This window comes from Passer montanus, unplaced genomic scaffold (assembly GCF_014805655.1).
Source record: "Passer montanus isolate IOZ18808 unplaced genomic scaffold, ASM1480565v1 scaffold404, whole genome shotgun sequence".
NCBI lineage: Eukaryota > Metazoa > Chordata > Aves > Passeriformes > Passeridae > Passer > Passer montanus.
Window position 1 is genome coordinate 1 of NW_024368864.1, and position 20,673 is coordinate 20,673.

Genomic DNA, 20,673 nt, shown 5'->3' on the forward strand with positions numbered 1-20,673 from the left:
CTTGGGAAACCTTGGGAAACTTAGGAATAATCTTGGGAAAAAATTGGGGAAAACCTGGGGAAAAGTGGGAAATTCCTGGGAAACCTTGGGAAAATTGTGAATAATCTTGGGAAAAGTGGGGAAAAATCTTGGGAAAATTGGGATATCCCTGGGGAAATTGGGGAAAACCTTGGGAAAAGTGGGAAAAATCCTGGGAGAATTGGGGAAAATCCTGGGAAAATTGTAAAGAATTCTGAGAAAAGTGGGATATTCTCCTGGAAACCTCAGGAAGAGTCGGAAAAGTCTTGGGAAAACTGGGAAAAAAATTGGACAAATTGGGGAAAACCTCGGGAAAATTGGGAAAAATCCTTGGAGAATGGGGAAAAATCATGGGAAACGTGGGAGAAACCTTGGGAAAAGTGGGAAAAATCCTGGGAAATTGAAAAATATCTTGAGAAAATTGGGGAAAAGCTTGGGAAAATTGGGGAAAAAATTGGACAAATTGGGGAAAACCTGGGGAAAAGTGGGGAAAGCCTTGGGAGGAGTGGGGTGACCCTGGGGAAATGTGGGAAATGTGCTTTTCCCGTGGGATGAGGAGGGGATTTGGGATTCGGGATTTGGGCTTTGGGATGTGGGATTTGGGATTTGGGGATTTGGGATTTGGGGATTTGGGGATTTGGGATTTGGGAATTTGGGGATTTGGGAATTTGGGGATTTGGGATTTGGGAATTTGGGATTTGGGATTTGGGATTTGGGATTTGGGGATTTGGGATTCGGGATTCGGGATTTGGGATTCGGGATTCGGGATTGGGGATTCGGGATTTGTGCTTGGGGCAGGGCCAGACCATGGACGACATCCCCAAGGAGGTGCTGAGCGACTGCGCCCACCTGGTCAAGGCCAACAGCATCCAAGGTACCCCAAATTCCCTTTTTCCTCTTGCCCAAATCCCCCCTTTTTCCTTCTTTTCCCCATTTCCCCCGCTCTTTTCCCAACATTTTTCCCCATTTTTCCCTAATTTCCCTTCCTTTTTTGCCCCAATTTTTCCCCATTTTTCCCCAATTTTTTCCCAATATTTTTCCCATTTTCCCCCAATTTTCTTTCTTTTTTTTCCTAATTTTCCCCAATTTTTCCCCATTTCTCCCCATTTTTTTTTTTGTTTCCTCACATTTTTTCCACTTTTTCCCATTTTCCCCCACTTTTGCTTTTCCCCACTTCTTCCCTATTTTTTCCCACTTTATTCCCCTTTTCCCCCATTTTTTCACCATTTCCCCATTTTTTCCCATTTATTTTTCCTGGTTTTCCCCATTTTTTCCCATTTATTTTCTGTGTTTTCCCCATTTTTTCCCATTTATTTTCTGTGTTTTCCCCATTTTTCCCCATTTATTTTTCCTGGTTTTCCCCATTTTTTCCCATTTATTTTCTGTGTTTTCCCCATTTTTCCCCATTTATTTTTCCTGGTTTTCCCCACTTTTCCCGTTTATTTCCCTTTTTTCCATTTCCCCTTTTCTCCCTTTATTTCCCCATTTCCCTCTTTATTTTCCCCGTTTCTCCCCATTTTCCCCCATTCATTTCTCCCCAATTTTCCCCATTTTTTCCCATTTATCCCCCACCTTTACTGGGTTTTTACCATAAATAGTTTTGCCCGTTTTCCCCGTTTTTTGCCCCATTTCCAGGCTGCAAGCTGAGCTCAGTGACCATGATTTATCCCATTTTATCCCATTTTTTACCCATTTTTCCCCATTTTCCCCATTTTCCCCCCATTTCCAGGCTTCAGGCTGAGCTCAGTGCCACTGCTTTACCCCATTTTCCCATTTTTTACCCATTTTTTCCCATTTTTGCCCATTTTTCTCATTTTTTCCCCATTTCTGGGCTGCAAGCTCAGCTCACTGACAGTGCTTTATCCCATTTTTCCCAGTTTTTGTCAATTTTTGCCCATTTTCCCCCGTTTTTCCCCCATTTTCCCCAGGCTGCAAGCTGAGCTCGGTGATGGTGCTTTACCCTGACTGTGTTTTTGCCCGTTTTTGCCCGTTTTTGCCCGTTTTTGCCCGTTTTTCCCCCAGGCTGCAAGCTGAGCTCGGTGACGGTGGTTTACCCCGTTTTTAACCCGTTTTTACCCGTTTTTGCCCATTTTTACCCCATTTTTCCCCCAGGCTGCAAGCTGAGCTCGGTGACGGTGGTTTACACGCCCTGGAGCAACCTGCGCAAAACGCCCGACATGGACGTGGGGCAGATCGGCTTCCACCGCACAAAGGACGTGAGTGAGGAATAAACATGGGAATGGGAATGTGGGAATGGGAATGGGAATGGGAATGGGAATGGGAATGGGAATGGGATCGGCTTCCACCGCACAAAGGACGTGAGTGGGGAATGGGAATAAATCTGGGAATGTGGGAATGGATCGGCTTCCACCGCAGCAAGGACGTGAGTGAGGAACATGGGAATGTGGGAATAAATCTGGGAATCTGGGAATAAATCTGGGAATGGGAATGGGATCGGCTTCCACCGCACAAAGGACGTGAGTCAGGGAATAAATCTGGGAATGTGGGAATGGGAATTTGGGAATGGGAATTTGGGAATGGGATCAGCTTCCACCGCAGCAAGGACGTGAGTGAGAAACATGGGAATGTGGGAATAAACCTGGGAATCTGGGAATGTGGGAATGGGAATGTGGGAATGGGATCGGCTTCCACCGCAGCAAGGACATAAGAGTGGGGAACATGGGAATGTGGGAATGTGGGAATAAACCTGGGAATAAATCTGGGAATGTGGGAATGGGATCGGCTTCCACCGCAGCAAGGACGTGAGTGACAAAATAAACCTGGGAATCTGGGAATGGGAATTTGGGAATGGGAATCTGGGAATCTGGGAATGAAACTGGGATCGGCTTCCACTGCAGCAAGGACGTGAGTCAGGGAAACATGGGAATGTGGGAATAAATCTGGGAATGTGGGAATGGGAATGGGAGTGTGGGAACGTGGGAATGTGGGAATCGGATCAGCTTCCACCGCAGCAAGGACGTGAGTGAGGGGTGGGAATGAATGTGGGGATTTGGGAATAATGGATATGGGAGTGTGGGAATGGGAGTAAGTCTGGGAGTAAATTGGGAATTTGGGAATAGATCTGGGAATGGGAACTGGGAATTTGGGAATGTGGGAATGGGAGTGGGAGCACATCGGCTTCCAGCGGCACAAGGACATGAGAGACGGGAATTTGGGAATTTGGGAATGTGGGAATGTGGGAATTTGGGAATGAATCTGAGACGGGAATGGGAATGGGAATAAATGTGGGAATGTGGGAATGCATTTGGGAATGTGGGGTTGGGAATGGGGAATGGGAGTGGGAGCAATGGGAATGCTTCCAGGAAAGGGAAGGGTCGGAATTGGGAATGGGGACGGTGGGAATTGGGACTGGGAATAACGGGAATAACGGGAATGTGGGAACAGGAGCGGGGGGAGTGTGAGGATGGGGAACCTCGGGAATCCAGCTGGGAATGGAACAGTGGGATGGGAACCTTGGGAATCCATCCTGGAATGGGAACAGTGGGAATGGGAACCTTGGGAATCCATCCTGGAATGGGAACATCCAAAATCTGGGAATGGGAATTTGGGAATAGGGAATGGGGAACAGGAATCTGGGAATGGGAACTGTGGGAATTGGGAATTTGGGAATGGGGAGCAGGAATCTGGGAATGGGAACTGTGGGAATCCATCCTGGAACGGGAACAGCCAAAATCTGGGAATGGGAGTTGGGAATTGTTCTTCCCCATGTATACTCGCTGATGGCGGAGCAGCACACTCCCAAATCCCAGTTTAATCCCGGTTTAATCCCAGTTTAATCCCGGTTTAATCCCGGTTTAATCCCGGTTTAATCCCTGGTTTAATCCCGGTTTAATCCCGGTTTAATCCTGGTTTAATCCCAGTTTAATCCCGGTTTTCCCAGTTTAATCCCGGTTTAATCCCAGTTTAATCCCTGGTTTAATCCCGGTTTAATCCCGGTTTAATCCCGGTTTAATTCCGGTTTAATCCCTCATTCCAGGTGCAGTCTGCCAGCGGAGCGGCGGCCGGCAGAGCAGCGCGCTCCCAATCCCTGGTTTAAATCCCGGTTTAATCCCTGGTTTCATTCCCGTTTTTCCCAGTATAATTGTCGTTAATCCCGGTTTAACCCGGGTTTAATCCCAGTTTAGTCCCAGGTTTAAGGCCGGTTTAAGCCCGGTTTAAGCCCGGTTTATCCCTGGTTTAACCCCAGCTGCGCTCGGTGACGGTGGAGCGGCGCGCGCATGGAGCTGCAGGAGCAGCGCCGGGAGCAGCGCGAGGAGCTCCGCAGGAGGAGGGAGATGGAGGAGCTCCGGTGGGAATTCCAGAATTTGGGAATTCAGGGAATGTTTGGTGGGAACGCCAGGGATGTTTGCTGGGAATGTTGGGAATGTTTGGAATGTTTGGTGGGAATGTGGCAGCAGATGGAGCTGCAGGAGCAGAGGGAGGAGCTCCACAGGAAAATGAGATGGAGGAGCTCCCGTGGGAATTCCGGGAATGTTTATTGGGAATGTTTGCTGGGAATGTTGGGAGTGCTTGGTGGGAATGCCAGGAATGTTTGCTGGGAATGTTGGGAGTATCTGGTGGGAATGTTTGGTGGAATGTGGCACTGGATGGAGCTGCAGGAGCAGCACCGGGAACAGCGCGAGGAGCTCCGCAGGAAAAAGGAGATGGAGGAGCTCCGGTGGGAACCCCGGGATTTGGGAATTCAGGGAATGTCGGGTGGGAATGTTTGGTGGGAATTCCAGGAATGTTTGGTGGGAATGTTGGGAATGTTTGGTGGGAATGTTGGGAATGTATCTGGTGGGAATGTTTGGTGGAATGTGGCACTGGATGGAGCTGCAGGCGCAGTGCCGCGAGCAGCGCGAGGAGCTCCGCAGGAAAATGAGATGGAGGAGCTCCGGTGGGAATGAATGCTGGGAATTCCAGGAGTGTTTATTGGGAATGACTGGTAGGAATTCCGGGAATGTTTGGTCAGAATGTTGGGAATGTTTGGTGGGAATGTTGGGAATGTTTAGTGGAATGTGGCACTGGATGGAGCTGCAGGAGCAGCAGCGCGAGGAGCTCCGCAGGAAAAAGGAGATGGAGGAGCTCCGGTGGGAATGAATGCTGGGAATTCCGGGAGTGTTTATTGGGAATGACTGGTGGGAACGTTGGGAATTCTTGGTGGGAATGTTTAGTGGGGATGCCAGGAATGTTTGCTGGGAATGTTGGGAATGTTTGCTGGGAATGTGGCACCACATGGAGCTGCAGGAGCAGCGCCGCGAGCAGCGCGAGGAGCTCCGCAGGAAAATGAGATGGAGGAGCTCCGGTGGGAATGAATGCCGGGAATGTTTCAGGGGAACGTTTGTTGGGAATTCCAGGGTTGTTTGGTCAGAATGTTGGGAATGTTTGGTGGGAATGCTTGGTGGGAATGTTGGGAATGTTTGGTGGCGCCGCATGGAGCTGCAGGAGCAGCGCGAGGAGCTGCAGGAGGAGGGAGGTGGAGGAGCTCCGGTGGGAATGAATGCCAGGAACTCCGGGAATGTTTCATGGGAACGTTTGGTGGGAGTGTTGGGAATGTTTGCTGGGAATTCCCGGAATATTTGTTGGGAACGTTGGGAATGTTTGTTGAGAACGTTGGGAATGCCGCGAGGAGCGCGGGCGGCGCCGGGAACAGAGAGGGGAAATGCGGAGAAAGAGGGAGGTGGAGGAGCTCCGGTGGGAATTCCAGGAATTCCGGGAATGTCTGGTGGGAATTCCAGGATTGGAGCTCCTGGGGATTTTCCAAGGTGAATTCCAGCTTCGGTCAGGGAATGGGGACTGGGAATGCTGGGGGAGAGAGCCTGGAATTCCCTTGGGAATTGCTTCTGGAATTGCCCCAATTCCCTTTGGAATTCCCTCTGGAATTCCCTCAGTTGCCTTTGGAATTGCCTCTGGATTGCCTTTGGAATTTCTCCTGGAATTTTCTCTGGAATTCCCTTTGGAATTGCCCTGCAATTGCCTCTGGAGTTCCCTCTGGAATCGCCCCAGTTCCCTCTGGAATTCTCTCTAGATTTCCTCTGGAATTCCCTCTGGAATTCCCTCTGGAATTCCCTCTGGAATTGCCCCCGGCAGTTCCGGAGCTTTCTCGGGATTCCTGCTGCTCCCCCTGGAATTCCGGATCCCGGATAACCGGGAATGAGGGGCTGGGATGTGCCGGGAATTCCTGCCGAGGGATTTGGGAATTTGGGATTCCCAGGATTCCCTGGGGAGCTTCCCAAAAACCGGGATGGAAGGAAATCCGGGAATTTCCCGGGATGGGGATCCCAAATCCGGGAATTTCCAGCTGGGGGATCCCAGAGAAAAACCTCGGGATGAAGGAATTGCGGGAGAATCGACGCGGGGCGGAATTCCAGAGGGGAAATCCTCGGGAATTCTGGGATCCAGCCCGGGTTTTCGGCGGGAATTCCGCCGGAATTCCGGGATGATTTCGGGAATTGTCCCTGCAGGAGCTACTCGTCCCTGATGAAGGCAGAGAACATGAGCTCCAACCAGGTGGGGGACCCCGGAATTCCGGGAATTCCTGGGAAAAGGGGGCGGGAAATGGGAATGGTGGGAGTGGAATGGGAAGGGGAATCATGGGAATGGTGGGAAAATGGGATTGGGAATTGTGGGAATAATGAGAGGCTGAATAATGGGAATGGGGTTGGGAATAATGGGATTAATGGGATTGGGGAAAACGGGATTGGGAATGATGGGAATGGGGTTGGGAATAATGGGATTAATGGGATTGGGGAAAATGGGATTGGGAATGATGGGAATTCTGGGAATGGGAATAGTGGGAATGGGATTAGGATTGGGAATGGGGTTGGTTGGGAATAATGGGATTAATGGGATTGGGGAAAACGGGATTGGGAATGATGGGAATGGGGTTGGGAATGGGGTTGGGATTAATGGGATGAGATGGGAATGGTGGGAAAAACGGGATTGGGAATGATGGGAATTCTGGGAAGGGGAATAGTGGGAATGGGATTAGGATTGGGAATGGGGTTGGGAATAATGGGATGAGATGGGAATGGTGGGAAAAACGGGATTGGGAATGATGGGAATTCTGGGAATGGGAATAGTGGGAATGGGATTAGGATTGGGAATGGGATTGGGAGTAATGGGATGGGAAAAATGGGGAAAATGGGATTGGGAATCCTGGGAATAGTGGGAATGGGATTGGGCATCGTGGGAATAATTAAATTTGGAATAATGGGAATGGGAACAATGGGAATGACGGGATTGGGAATAGTGGGAATGGGATTGGGATGGGATGGGGATGATGGGGATAATGGGAATGATGGGAATGGGAATGATGGGAATGATGGAGATGGGACTGGGAATGGGGATGATGCAATAATGGGATCTGTGGGAATGGCAGTAGTGGGATTGGGAATAACGGGAATGATGAAATGAAGAATAATGGGAATAACGGGATTGGGATTGGGATTGGGACAGGAATTCCATTCCATGGGATGGGAATGATGGGAATGGGAACAATGGGAATAACGGGATTGGGAATACTGGAGATAATGGGAATGGGATTGGGAATAACAGGAGTGGGAATAGTGGGAATGATGAGAATTCCCAGAGCTCCAGAGCCCAAAGTATCCCCATGGGAGTTCCCACATTCCCAGTCCAAAATTCCAATTCCCCTTCCCTATTCCCATTCCCAACTCCCAGTCCCATTCCCAATCCATGTTCCCATTCCGAAATTCCCATTCCCAAATTCCCAAATCCCACATTTCCAATTCCAAAAATTCCCAATTCCCCAAATTCCCAAATCCCAAATTCCCAAAACCCCAAATCCCAATTCCCCAAATTCCCAAAACCCCCAAATCCCCAAAATCCCAATTCCCACATTCCCAATCCCAAAATACCAAAATCCCAATTCCCCAAATCCCCAAATCTCCAATTCACACATCCCAAATCCCAAAATTCCCACATTCCCAATTCCCCAAATTCCCAATTCCCCAAATTCCCAAAACACAAATCCCAAAATCCCAAATCCCCAAATTCCCAAATCCCAAAATTCCCAAATTCCCAAATCCCACATTCCCGAATTCCCTCATTCCCAAATCCCAATTCCCCAAATCCCCAATCCCCAATTCCCCAAATCCCCAATCCCAAATTCCCCAAAATCCCAATTCCCCAAATTCCCACATTCCCAATCCCAAAATTCCAAAATCCCAATTCCCCAAATTCCCAAATCCCCAATTCACACATCCCAAATTCCCAAATCCCAAAATTCCCAAATTCCCAAATCCCACATTCCCGAATTCCCTCATTCCCAAATCCCAATTCCCCAAATCCCCAATCCCCAATTCCCCAAATCCCCAATCCCAAATTCCCCAAAATCCCAATTCCCCAAATTCCCAATTCCCCAAATTTCCAAAACCCAAATCCCAAAATCCCAATTGCCCAAATTCCCAAATCCCAAAATTCCCAAATTCCAAAATCCCACATTCCCGAATTCCCTCATTCCCAAATCCCAATTCCCCAAATCCCCAATCCCCAATTCCCCAAATCCCCAATCCCAAATTCCCCAAAATCCCAATTCCCCAAATTCCCACATTCCCAATCCCAAAATTCCAAAATCCCAATTCCCCAAATTCCCAAATCCCCAATTCACACATCCCAAATTCCCAAATCCCAAAATTCCCAAATTCCGAAATCCCACATTCCCGAATTCCCTCATTCCCAAATCCCAATTCCCCAATCCCAAATCCCCAATCCCCAATTCCCTGTTTCCCGGCAGGACGGGAACGACTCCGATGATTTCATGTGAGGATCCTTCGGGAATTCCCGGGAACAGGAGCTGGGGCAGCTCCCGGACTTTGGGGGGAATTCCCGGGAATGTCGGAGCCAACAAAGCCGGGATCGGCCGGAGCCGCCTCTGGAATTCTTGTCGGGAATTCGGGAATTGCTCTGGACGTTTTGGGGTTTTGGGGTTTTGGGGTTTCGGGATTCCCGATTTGTCCCCACCCCCATCCCGTCCCGGCATCATCCCAAATCCCATCGGGATCATCCCGGCACTTCCCGGGGGTTCAGCTCCCCCCAAATTCCCCAGAATTCCCCCCAAACGGAGCCGCCTCTGGAATTCTTGTCGGGAATTCGGGAATTGCTCTGGACGTTTTGGGGTTTTGGGGTTTCGGGATTCCCGATTTGTCCCCACCCCCATCCCTTTAGAGCATCACCCCAAATCCCATCGGGATCATCCCGACCCTTCCCCGGGGGCTCAGCCCCCCCAAATTCCCCAGAATTCCCCCCAAATCTTTCCCAAATCCCATCGGGATCGTCCCGGCACTTCCCGGGGGCTCAGCCCCCCCAAAATCCCCAAAATTCCCCCCAAATCTTTCCCAAATCCCATCGGGATCATCCCGGCACTTCCCCGGGGTTCAGCTCCCCACAAATTCCCCAGAATTCCCCCCAAATCCTCCCCGATTTCCCGAAAATTCCATCGGGATGTTCCCGGCACCTCCTGGGGACACCGCGGGGACACCCTGGAGACACCGGGGGTGGCACGGGGCTCCCTGTCCCGCTCCTGTCCCTGTCCCCCTCTCCCTGTCCCCACCCCGGGGCTGGCGCTGCTGTCCCCGTGTCCCTGTGTCCCTGTGTCCCTGTGTCCCCCTGTCCAGGAGGTGGCACTGCTGTCCCTGTCCCCTGTCCGTGTCCCTGTCCCCGTGTCCGTATCCCTGTCCCCGTGTCCCCCTGTCCCTGTGTCCCTGTCCCTGTGTCCCCCTGTCCCCCTGTCCAGGAGGTGGCACTGCTGTCCCTGTCCCCGTGTCCGTGTCCCTCTGTCCCCTGTCCCGGGGGTGGCACTGCTGTCCCCCTGTCCCCGTGTCCGTGTCCCTGTCCCCGGTCCCTGTGCGTGTCCCGGGGGTGGCACTGCTGTCCCTGTCCCGGTGTCCCCGGGCTCTCCCGCTGTCCCCTGGCGCTGTCCGTGTCCCCCTGTTCCTGTCCCCGCTGTCCCCTGTCCCGGTGTCCCCGGTGTCCCCCTGTCCCCGGTGTCCCCGGTTCTCCCGGTTCTCCTGGTGTCCCCGGTGTCCCCCTGTCCCCGGTGTCCCCCTGTCCCCGGTGTCCCTCACCGTGTCCCTCTCCCCGCTGTCCCCTGTCCCGGTCAAGGTCCCGGTGTCCCGGCTGTCCCAGTGGCCTGGGTGGTCCCGGTGTCCCCTGTCCCGGTCAGGGTCCCGGTGGCCCGGGCAGTCCCGGTGTCCCCGGGCTGTCCCCGGGCTGTCCCCGGTGTCCCGGCTGTCCCGGTGGTCCTGGCGGTCCCGGTGTCCCCGGTGTCCCCGGTTCTCCGCCGCCGCCGCGCCCCGGGGCCCCGCGGGCTCCCGGGATTCCCTTGTCACCCTTGGAGCCGGGAATGCCGCGGGAGCCGGGCGGGCCCCGCTGCCCCCGCTCCCGGGCTCCCCGCGGGCTCCGGCCGCTCCCAGTGTCTCCTGTCCCGGTGTCCCCTGTCCCCGGGCTGTCCCCGCTGTGCCCTGTCCCGGTCAGAGTCCCGGTGGCCCGGATGGTCCCGGTGTCCCCGGTTCTCCCGGTTCTCCCGGTGTCCCCCTGTCCCCAGTTCTCCGCCCCGGGATTCCCTTGTCACCCTTGGAGCCGGGAATGCCGCGGGAGCCGGGAGGGCCCCGCTGCCCCCGTGGCCCGGCCGCTCCCGGAGATCCCAGAGATCCCGGAGATCCCGGCGACCCCGGAGGTCCCAGAGATCCTGGAGATCCCAGAGATCCCGGCAATCCCGGAGATCCCAGAGATCCCGGAGATCCTGGCGATCCCGGAGGTCCCAGAGATCCTGGCAATCCCGAGAGATCCCAGCAATCCCGGCAATCCCAGAGATCCCGGCAATCCTGGCAATCCTGGCAGTCCCGGAGATCCCAGAGATCCTGGCAATCCCGGAGATCCCAGAGATCCCGGAGATCCCGGCGACCCCGGAGGTCCCAGAGATCCTGGAGATCCCAGAGATCCCGGCAATCCCGGCAATCCCAAATTCCCAAGGTCGCCCTTGAGTTCCCGGCGCGCCCCCGGATCCGGGGTCGCCCCTGGGGCCGCGTGGCCCCGGGAGCCCCGGAACGACAGCGGGGATCCGGGAATGGAACGGGAAAACGGGAATTCCACACAGGAATGATCTGGGGAAAACGGGAATTCCACACGGGAATGCTCCGGTGCAGGAAAACGGGAATTCTACATGACAATGATCCGGGGAAAATGGGAATTCCACACGAGGAATTGGCGATCCCGGAGGTCCCAGAGATCCTGGCAATCCCGGAGGTCCTGGCAATCCCGGAGGTCCCGGCAATCCCAGAGGTCCCGGCGATCCCGGCGATCCCGAATCCCCGAGGTCGCCCTTGAGTTCCCGGCGCTCTCCCGGATCCGGGGTCGCCCCTGGGGCCGCGCGGCCCCGGGAGCCCCGGAACGACAGCGGGGATCCAGGAATGGAACGGGAAAACGGGAATTCCACACGGGAAATAAACGGGAAAAGGGGAACTCCATATGGGAAATGATCCGGGAAAATGGGAATTCCACACGGGAATGATCTGGGGAAAACGGGAATTCCACACGGGGAATGAAACGGGGAAACGGGAATTCCACACGGGAATGATCTGGGGAAAACAGGAATTCCACCCAGGGAATGAAACGGGAAAACGGGAATTCCACCCAGGGAATGCTCCAGGCCTGGGAAATTCGGGAAAACTGGGAATTCCATCTGGGGAATGGTCTGGTCCCAGGAAAACCAGGAATTCCACACGGGGAGGTGCAGGAAAACGGGAATTCTACATGACAATGATCCGGGGAAAATGGGAATTCCACACGAGGAATGCTGCGGTCTGGGAAAACAGGAATTCCACCCAGGGAATGAAACGGGAAAACGGGAATTCCACACGGGAATGCTCCAGGGAAAGTGGGAATTCCACACGGGGAATGATCCGGGGCAAATGGGAATTCACACGGGAATGCTCTGGGAATTCCACCCAGGGAATGCTCCGGGAAAAATGGAAATTCCACCCAGGGAATGCTCCAGGCCTGGGAAATTCGGGAAAACTGGGAATTCCATCTGGGGAATGGTCTGGTCCCAGGAAAACCAGGAATTCCACACGGGGAGTGCTCCGGGAAAACCGTGAATTCTATCCGGGGAATGCTCCACTCTCGGGAAAACCAGGAATTCCATCCGGAGAATGCTCCGGTCCTGGCAAAGCCCGGAACACGCGGAATTCCATCCCGGGAATGGGGATGGGCGGGAATTCCCCCCAGGGGTTCGGGAAGAGCCGCTGGCTCCGTGCGGGGGGCACAGGGAGCGACACCGGAGGGAGTCGGGACGTTCCCAAATCCCGAAATCCCACCCTGACCCAGGGAAGGGTCACCTGGCCCGGGACAGCCCCAGACCCACAGGATGATCCCGACCCATCCCAGACCTCAGGGTTTGGATCCTCCTCCACGTTCCTCGGGATCGGGATTCCCAAAATTCCGCCCCATCCCAAGAAGGGTCCCCTCCCTGCTGTCCCTGGGATCAGGGTGTCCATGGGATGATCCCGGTGCCTTCCCAGACCTCAGGGTTTGGATTATCCTTGACCCACATCAGGATCAGGATTCCCAAAATCCCACCCTGACCCAGGGAAGGGTCACCTGGCCCGGGACAGCCCCAGACCCACGGGATGATCCCGACCCATCCCAAACCGCGGGGTTTGGATCCTCCTCCACGTTCCTCGGGATCGGGATTCCCAAAATTCCGCCCCATCCCAAGAAGGGTCCCCTCCCTGCTGTCCCTGGGATCAGGGTGTCCATGGGATGATCCCGGTGCCTTCCCAGACCTCAGGGTTTGGATTATCCTTGACCCACATCAGGATCAGGATTCCCAAAATCCCACCCTGACCCAGGGAAGGGTCACCTGGCCCGGGACAGCCCCAAACCCACGGGATGATCCCGGTGCCATCCCAAACCGCGGGGTTTGGATCCTCCTCCACGTTCCTCGGGATCGGGATTCCCAAAATCCCGCCCCATCCCAAGAAGAGTCACCTCCCTGCTGTCCCTGGGATCGGGACATCCGCGGGATGATCCCGGTGCCATCCCAGACCTCACAGTGGGGGTTTGGATCCTCCTCTACATTCCTTAGGATCGGGATCCCCAAAATCCCAACCCAAGGGTCCCCTCCCTGCTGTCCCCTGGGATCCGCATCCAGGGACAGCCCCACATCCATGGGGTGATCCCGGTGCCATCCCAGACCTCACAGTGGGGGTTTGGATCCTCCTCTACATTCCTTAGGATCGGGATCCCCAAAATCCCAACCCAAGGGTCCCCTCCCTGCTGTCCCTGGGATCAGGATATCCATGGGATGATCGGGGTCCATCCCAGACCTCGGGGTTTGGATCGTCCTCCATGTTCCTTGGGATCGGGATTCCCAAAATCCCATCCCAAGGGTCCCCTCCCTGCTGTCCCTGGGATCAGGACATCCACGGGATGATCCCGGTGCCATCCCAAACCTCAGGATTTGGATCATCCTCTACGTTCCTTGGGATTGGGATTGCTAAAATCCCACCCTCACCCAGGGAAGGGCCACCTCTCTCTGGGACAGCCCCACATCCATGGGATGATCCCAGCCCATCCCAGACCTCGGGGTTTGGATCCTCCTCCACGTTCCTCGGGATCGGGATTCCCAAAATCCCATCCCAAGGGTCCCCTCCCTGCTGTCCCTGGGATCAGGATATCCATGGGATGATCGGGGTCCATCCCAGACCTCGGCCGGGATCATTCCTGGCGATCAGGACCCCCCGATCCCGCCCCATCCCGGGAAAAGCCGCCTGCCCTCCCTCCGTCCTCGCTGACCTCGGAGCCCGCTGCCGTTCCGGAGCAGCTCCGCGTGCCGCGCGCCCACCGCCCTCACCTCCTGCACCACCGCCAGGGCCGGTTCCTCACGCCCGGCTCCAGCCGGGCCCCCGGCACCCAGACTGCTCCCGGAGCTGCTCCGCGCCCGCCCGGAGCGTCCCGAGAGACCGGCCGAGCTCGCGGAGCTCCAGCCCGTGCGCGCGGAGCTCCAGCCCCTGCCCGCGGAGCTGCAGCCCGTGCTCGCGGAGCTCCAGCCTGTGCCCACAGAGTCCAGGCCATGCCCGTGGAGCTCCAGCCCATGCTCGTGGAGCTCCAGCCCGTGCTCGTGGAGCTCCAGGCTGTACCTGCAGAACTCCAGCCCGTGCCCGCGGAGCTCCAGCCCGTGCCCGCGGAGCTCCAGCCCGTGCTTGCGGAGCTCCAGCCCGTGCCCGCGGAGCTCCAGCCCGTGCCCGCGGAGCTCCAGGCTGTACCTGCAGAACTCCAGCCCGTGCTCGCGGAGCTCCAGCCCATGCCCGTGGAGCTCCAGCCCCTGCCCGCAGAGCTCCAAGCTGTACCTGCAGAACTCCAGCCCGTGCCCGCGGAGCTCCAGCCCGTGCTCGCGGAGCTCCAGGCTGTACCTGCAGAACTCCAGCCCGTGCTCGCGGAGCTCCAGCCCATGCCCGTGGAGCTCCAGCCCCTGCCCGCAGAGCTCCAAGCTGTACCTGCAGAACTCCAGCCCGTGCCCGCGGAGCTCCAGGCTGTACCTGCAGAACTCCAGCCCGTGCCCGCGGAGCTCCAGCCCGTGCCCGCGGAGCTCCAGGCTGCAGGCCTCACTCTGAGGGCAGTGAGGAGGTGCAGTGCACGCGCCCGCCAGCGCTGGCCGCGATGGCCACGGCCTCATCCTGCTGCTCGTCCAGCCGCGCCCGGCATCGCCCAGCTGCGGCCGCAGCGCCGTCTCCTGCGTGTCTCCTGTGTCCCCTCGGAGCTCCGCGGCGCCTCCCGCGCGGCCGGACCCGGCAGGGCCCGCAGGCCCCGGAGCGGCTCCATGCCGCACATCGAGGCTCCGCGTCAGGTTCTGCCGCGCGGCCTCCGCCTCGGCCGCCATTCCCTGGAGCTCGTGGAGCCGCCGGGAATGCTGCGCCAGGCTGGAGCTCAGCCGCTCCGCGTGCCACCGCCGGGCCGCGCAGGGAACGGCGCAGGCGGGCAGTGCCGCCCTGGCAGCCCCCAAATCCCACTCCAGGGATCCCTGAGAGCCCAAATCCCCTTCCAGGGATCCCTGGGATCCCAAATCCCACTCCAGGGATCCCTGAGAGCCCAAATCCCACTCCAGGGATCCCTGAGATCCCAAATCCCACTCCAGGGATCCCTGAGATCCCAAATCCCACTCCAGGGATCCCTGAGATCCCAAATCCCATTTCAGGGATCCCTGGAATCCCAAATCCCATTCCAGGGATCCCTGAGATCCCAAATCCCATCCTGGGATCCCTGAGAGCCCAAATCCCATTCCAGGGATCCCTGGGATCCCATATCCCACTCCAGGGGTCCCTGAGAGCCCAAATCCCGTTCCAGGGATCCCTGAGAGCCCAAATCCCGTTCCAAGGATCCCTGAGAGCCCAAATCCCGTTCCAGGGATCCCTGGGATCCCATATCCCATTGCAGGGATCCCATATCCTGTTCTAGGGATCCCTGAGATCCCAAATACTGTTCCAGGGATCCCTGGGATCCCAAATCCCACTCCAGGGATCCCTGAGAGCCCAAGTCCCGTTCCAAGGATCCCTGAGAGCCCAAATCCCATTGCAGGGATCCCTGGGATCCCATATCCCGTTCCAGGGATCCCTGAGATCCCAAATACTGTTCCAGGGATCCCTGGGATCCCATATCCCGTTCCAGGGATCCCTGAGATCCCAAATCCCACTCTGAGGATCCCTGGGATTCCATATCCTGTTCTAGGGATCCCTGGGATCCCAAATCCCGTTCCAAGGATCCCAAATCCCATTCCAGGGTTCCCTGAGAGCCCAAATCCCACTCTGAGGATCCCTCAGCTCCCTGATCCCATCCCGGGATCCCTGAGATCCCAGATTCTCCCCAACACCCCCCCAATGGATTTTTGGGATATCCCAGATAGGATTTTGGGTTTCTCCCCAGCGGGGTTTTGGGATTCCCCCCAGGTGGGGTTTTGGGATCTCCTTCCCCCCCAGGGATTTTCTGGATTCCTCCCAGTGGATTTTGGGGTCTCCCTACAGAGGGGTTTTGAGATTCCCGAGTGGGGCTTTGGGATTCCTCCAGGTGGGTTTTTTGGGATTCCCGAGTGGGATTTTGGGATTCTCCCCGGTGGGATTTTAGGATTGTCCCTGGGTGGGTTTTTGGGATTCCCAAGTGGGATTTTGGGATTCCACTCCCACTGCCGGCTCCCGCCCCATCCCCCAAGCCCCATTCCCGCTTTCCCTGTCCCAAATCCCACGGATTCTCCCCTGGTGGGTTTTGGGATCCCCTCCCAGTGGGATTTTGGGATTCCCAGGTTAGTTTTTGGGATCCCCTCCAATGGGATTTTGGGATTTTCCTGGGTGGGTTTTTGGGATTCCTCCCCGAGGGGGTTTTGGGATTCCTGAGTGGGTTTTTGGGACCCCCTCCCAGTGGGATTTTGGGATTCCCCCCGATGGGATTTTAGGATTCCTCCCCGGGGGGGTTTTGGCATTCCTGAGTGGGTTTTTGGGATCCCCTCCCGGTGATATTTTGGGATTCCCAGGTTGGTTTTTGGGATCCCCTCCAATGGGATTTCGGGTGCTCACCCGGCATCGCCCCCAGGCCGGGCTCAGCGCCCCAAATTCCCGGAATTCCCCGCCCGGAGCAGTTCCGGGAGCCCGCGGAATTCCCGGCAGGACCGAGCGGGCAAAAAACGGGAAAAACGGGGGAAAACGGGATAGCGGGAACAGTGGGGAAAGCGGGAATAACGGGAAAAGTGGGAAAAGCGGGAATGGGGGAAGAGCGCGCCCCGGCCGGGCTGCACAGCGGCCACCAAAAACCGGGATTTGGGATCGGGGCTGGAAAAGGAGCGGGCGATCCCGAGCCCGCCCCCAAGGAGGGGAAATGGGCGGGATCCGGGAATGGGATTGGGAATGGGGGGCGGGAGGTGGATTTGGGGCAGGAATAGGGGAGGGGTTTGGGGTCTGATCCCTGGGTTTGGGATCTCATCCCTGGATTTGGGGCAGGTGTTGGAAAATGGGGATGCTGGGAATGGCCCCTGGATTTGGGAATGTGAATCTGGGGATCCCATGTGGGGAATGGATCTGGGATGGGATTCCTGGATCTGGGATGGGATTCCTGAGCTGGGATGGGATTCCTGATCCGGGATGGGATTCCTGGTTTTGGGATGGGACTCCTGGATCTGGGATGGGATTCCTGGTTTTGGGATGGGATCCCTGGATCTGGGATGGGATTCCTGAGCTGGGACAGGATTCCTGATCCAGGATGGGATCCCTGGGTTTGGGATGGGATTCCTGAGCTGGGATAGGATTCCTGGGTCTGGGACAAATCTGGGATCTGGGCCTTGGATCAGGGATCTGGGAATGGTCCCTGGATCCGGGTCCCTCCTGGACCTCGGTCGGTTCTGGTGATCCCAGGGCAGGGATGGGATTCCCTCGGGATCGGGAACATCCCGGAAAAAATCCCAGGAATCTGAAGGAGCAGAGCCCCCTCGGGCTGTGTCCTCAGCTCATTCCCGGATTTCGGGGATCCCAGGATCCTCCTCATCATCCTCATCCCCCTCCCCGGGAATTCCCAGCCCCCAGAGCTGATCCCAAATCCCGGGATTTCCCGGCGGGTGGATCCCAGTTTGGGATTCCTGGGATTTCGGCCCCCTCAGGGCTCCTCTCCCACCCCAGATTTTCCAGAATTCCGGGGTTTTGGGGGTCAGAGGGGCTCAGGGAGCCCCAAGTGGGGAAAAACGGGAAAGGAGGATCCGGAACCTTCGGGAGGAGCCCGACTGAGATTTTAATTGGGATTCAAATTGGGATTCTAATTGGGATTCAAATTGGGATTCAGATTGGGATTTTAATTGGAATTCAAATTGGGATTTTAATTGGGATTCGAATTGGAATTTAAACTGGGATTCTAATTGGGATTCAAATTGGGATTCAGATTGGGATTTTAATTGGAATTCAAATTGGGATTCTAATTGGGATTTGAATTGGAATTTTAATTGAAATTGGGATTCTAATTGGGAATTGAATTGGGATTTTAACTGGAATTCAAATTGGGAATTGAATTGGGATTTTAATTGGAATTCAAATGGGGATTTGAATTGGGATTTTAATTAGGATTTTGATTGGAATTCAAACTGGGATTTGAATTGGGATTTTAACTGGAATTCAAATTGGGATTCTAATTGGGATTTGAATTGGGATTTTAATTAGGATTTTGATTGGAATTCAAATTGAGATTCAAATTGGGATTTGAATTGGGATTTTAATTGGAATTGAAATTAGAATTCAGATTGGGATTTTAATTGGAATTCAGATTGGGATTTGAATTGGGATTTGAATTAGGATTTTAATTGGAATTCAAATTGAGATTCAAATTGGGATTTGAATTGGGATTCGAATTGGGATTTTAATTGGAATTCGATTTGGGATTTTAATTAGGATTTTAACTGGAATTCTAATTGGGATTCAGATTGGGATTTTAATTGGAATTGAAATTAGAATTCAGATTGGGATTTTAATTGGAATTCAGATTGGGATTTCAGCCTCCAAAATCCCCTGGACGTGGGGGTGGATTCCCTGGAAACTCCCTCTGGAATGTGAGGAGGAGGAAGGACCTTGGGGCTGTGCAGATATCCCAAGGAATTCACGAAGAATTCCCGCTTATCTCCAAGGATTTAACCCCATCCTGCCCAGAGCCGGCGGGACCGGGACGGGAGAAGCGGGAGGAGTCCAGGCTGGAGTTTAAACTCGGTTTTAATGAAGGCACAAGAGGCAGAAACAGAGGGAAAACATCCCAGGGAAAACATTCCATGGGAGAAGAACATTCCATAAAAAACATTCCAGTGGAAAAGACATTCCATAAAAAACATCCCGGGGAAAACATCTTGAGGAAAACATTCCAGAGGAAAAATCCCAGGGAAAACATCCCAGGGAAAATATTCCAGGGAAAACATTCCAGGGGAAACATTCCAGGGGAAACATTCCAGGGGAAAAATTTCCCTGCCAGTGGAGCAGGAGGTTGAGCCGGGCTTAGTCCAGCCTGAAATCTCTCCTGGGCCTAAACGTGGTCCAATCCTGGCTTAAACCTTCATCAGGTTCTAAAAGGTCCCAAATCCAGCCTAAAGCCTGTCCCAAAACCTGTCCCAGTCCCGCCTAAAACCTGTCCCAGCCTGGCCCAAAACCTGTCCCAGTCTGGCCTAAAACCTGTCCCAGTCCTGCCTAAAGCCTGTCCCAGTCCTGCCTAAAACCTGTCCCAGTCCTGCCTAAAGCCTGTCCCAGTCTGGCCTAAAACCTGTCCCAGTCTGGCCTAAAACCTGTCCCAGTCTGGCCTAAAACCTGTCCCAGCCTGGCCCAAAACCTGTCCCAGTCTGGCCTAAAAGCTCCATCGGTTCTAAAAGCTCCTCAGTCCCACCTAAAACCTCTCCCAGGCCTAAAAGCCCCTCAGTTCAGCCTAAAAGATTCACCGGTTCTAAAAGGTCCCAAATCCCGCCTAAAATCCCCCCCAGTCCTGCCTAAAGCCTCTCCCAGGCCTAAACCTCTGCTCAGTCCTGCCCAAAGCCCCACCAGGCCTCACAGCTCTCCCAGGGCAGCTCAAGGCTCTGCCAGCCCTGAACCCAGCCCAGGTCCCGCCTGAATCCCCCGGCGCAGCCTAAGCTCCCCCAGCGGGGCCGGATCCGGCACAGCCCAGTCCTGGGTCCCACATCCCAGTCCTGGGTCCCAGATCCCAGTCCTGGGTCCCACATCCCAGTCCTGGGTCCCAGATCCCAAATCCTGGCTCCTGATCCTGGATCCCAGATCGCAAATCCCAATCCCGGCTCCCTGACCCTGATCTCCAATCCAGGATCTCAATCCCAATCCCAGATCTCACTTCCAGCTCCCAGTCCTGGCTCCTGGATCCCAAATCCCAATCCCGGCTCCCTGATCCCGATCCAGAATCCAGGATCTCAATCCCGATCCCAGACCTCAATCCCAGCTCCCAGACCCTGATACTGGATCCCAGCTCCCAATTCCAAATCTCAGCTCCCAATCCTGGCTCCTGGATCCCAATCCCAGCTCCCAATCCTGGCTCCTGGATACCAATCCTGGATCCTGATCCCAATCCTGGCTCCCAGATCCCAAATCCCAATCCTGGATCCTGATCTCAATCCTGGCTCCTGGATACCGATCCCAGATCCTGATCCCAATCCTGGCTCCTGATCCAAACTCCCAATCCCGGCTCCTGGATCCCAATCCTAATCCCAATCCCAGATCCCAATCCCAATCATGGCTCCTGGATCTCGATCCCTGATCCCGATCCCAGCTCCTAGCTGAGCGCCTTCTCCACGCGCTCCCGGTATCCCGGCAGGAGCTGCATCCCGCGCAGCCGCGAGAGCTCGTTCTCGTTCCCATTCCCGTTCCCATTCCCATTCCCACTCCCGTTCCTGCTCCCGTTCCCATTCCCATTCCCGTTCCCATTCCCGCTCCCGCTCCCATTCCCGCTCCCGTTCCCGTTCCCGCTCCCTGCCCAGCGCACTTCCAGCGGCAGCTCGGGGTCGCAGAGCAGCGGGCCCAGCTCCTGCTCCCGCACCCACTGCGCCGCCATTCCCGCCCGGATCAGCGGCAGCGCCGCGGCCCAGTCCCGCCCGAGCGCCCGCGCCACCCTGCCCGCCGTCGCCGC

At 55.5% G+C, this 20,673-nt stretch overlaps 1 protein-coding gene and 2 long non-coding RNA genes across 3 annotated transcripts in view; 2 read left to right on the forward strand and 1 right to left on the reverse strand.

Moving 5' to 3' along the window:
* The first annotated feature begins 759 nt into the window (after positions 1 to 759).
* Positions 760 to 2,182, forward strand: LOC120506958. Its single transcript, XR_005628651.1, has 2 exons — positions 760 to 892; positions 2,131 to 2,182. It is a non-coding gene; the product is annotated as an uncharacterized LOC120506958 (long non-coding RNA).
* A 2,411-nt stretch (positions 2,183 to 4,593) lies between these two features.
* On the forward strand, positions 4,594 to 8,920 carry LOC120506956. Its single transcript, XR_005628650.1, has 3 exons — positions 4,594 to 4,696; positions 6,483 to 6,528; positions 8,777 to 8,920. It is a non-coding gene; the product is annotated as an uncharacterized LOC120506956 (long non-coding RNA).
* Positions 8,921 to 9,393: 473 nt separating this feature from the next.
* LOC120506957 overlaps positions 9,394 to 20,673 on the reverse strand; it is a 15,302-nt gene continuing 4,022 nt past the window's right edge. The window contains 6 exon segments of the mRNA XM_039719097.1: positions 9,394 to 9,499; positions 10,334 to 10,421; positions 10,424 to 10,440; positions 10,528 to 10,810; positions 11,239 to 11,400; positions 13,837 to 15,078. Coding sequence (XP_039575031.1) covers positions 9,394 to 9,499; positions 10,334 to 10,421; positions 10,424 to 10,440; positions 10,528 to 10,810; positions 11,239 to 11,400; positions 13,837 to 15,078 — 1,898 coding nt within the window.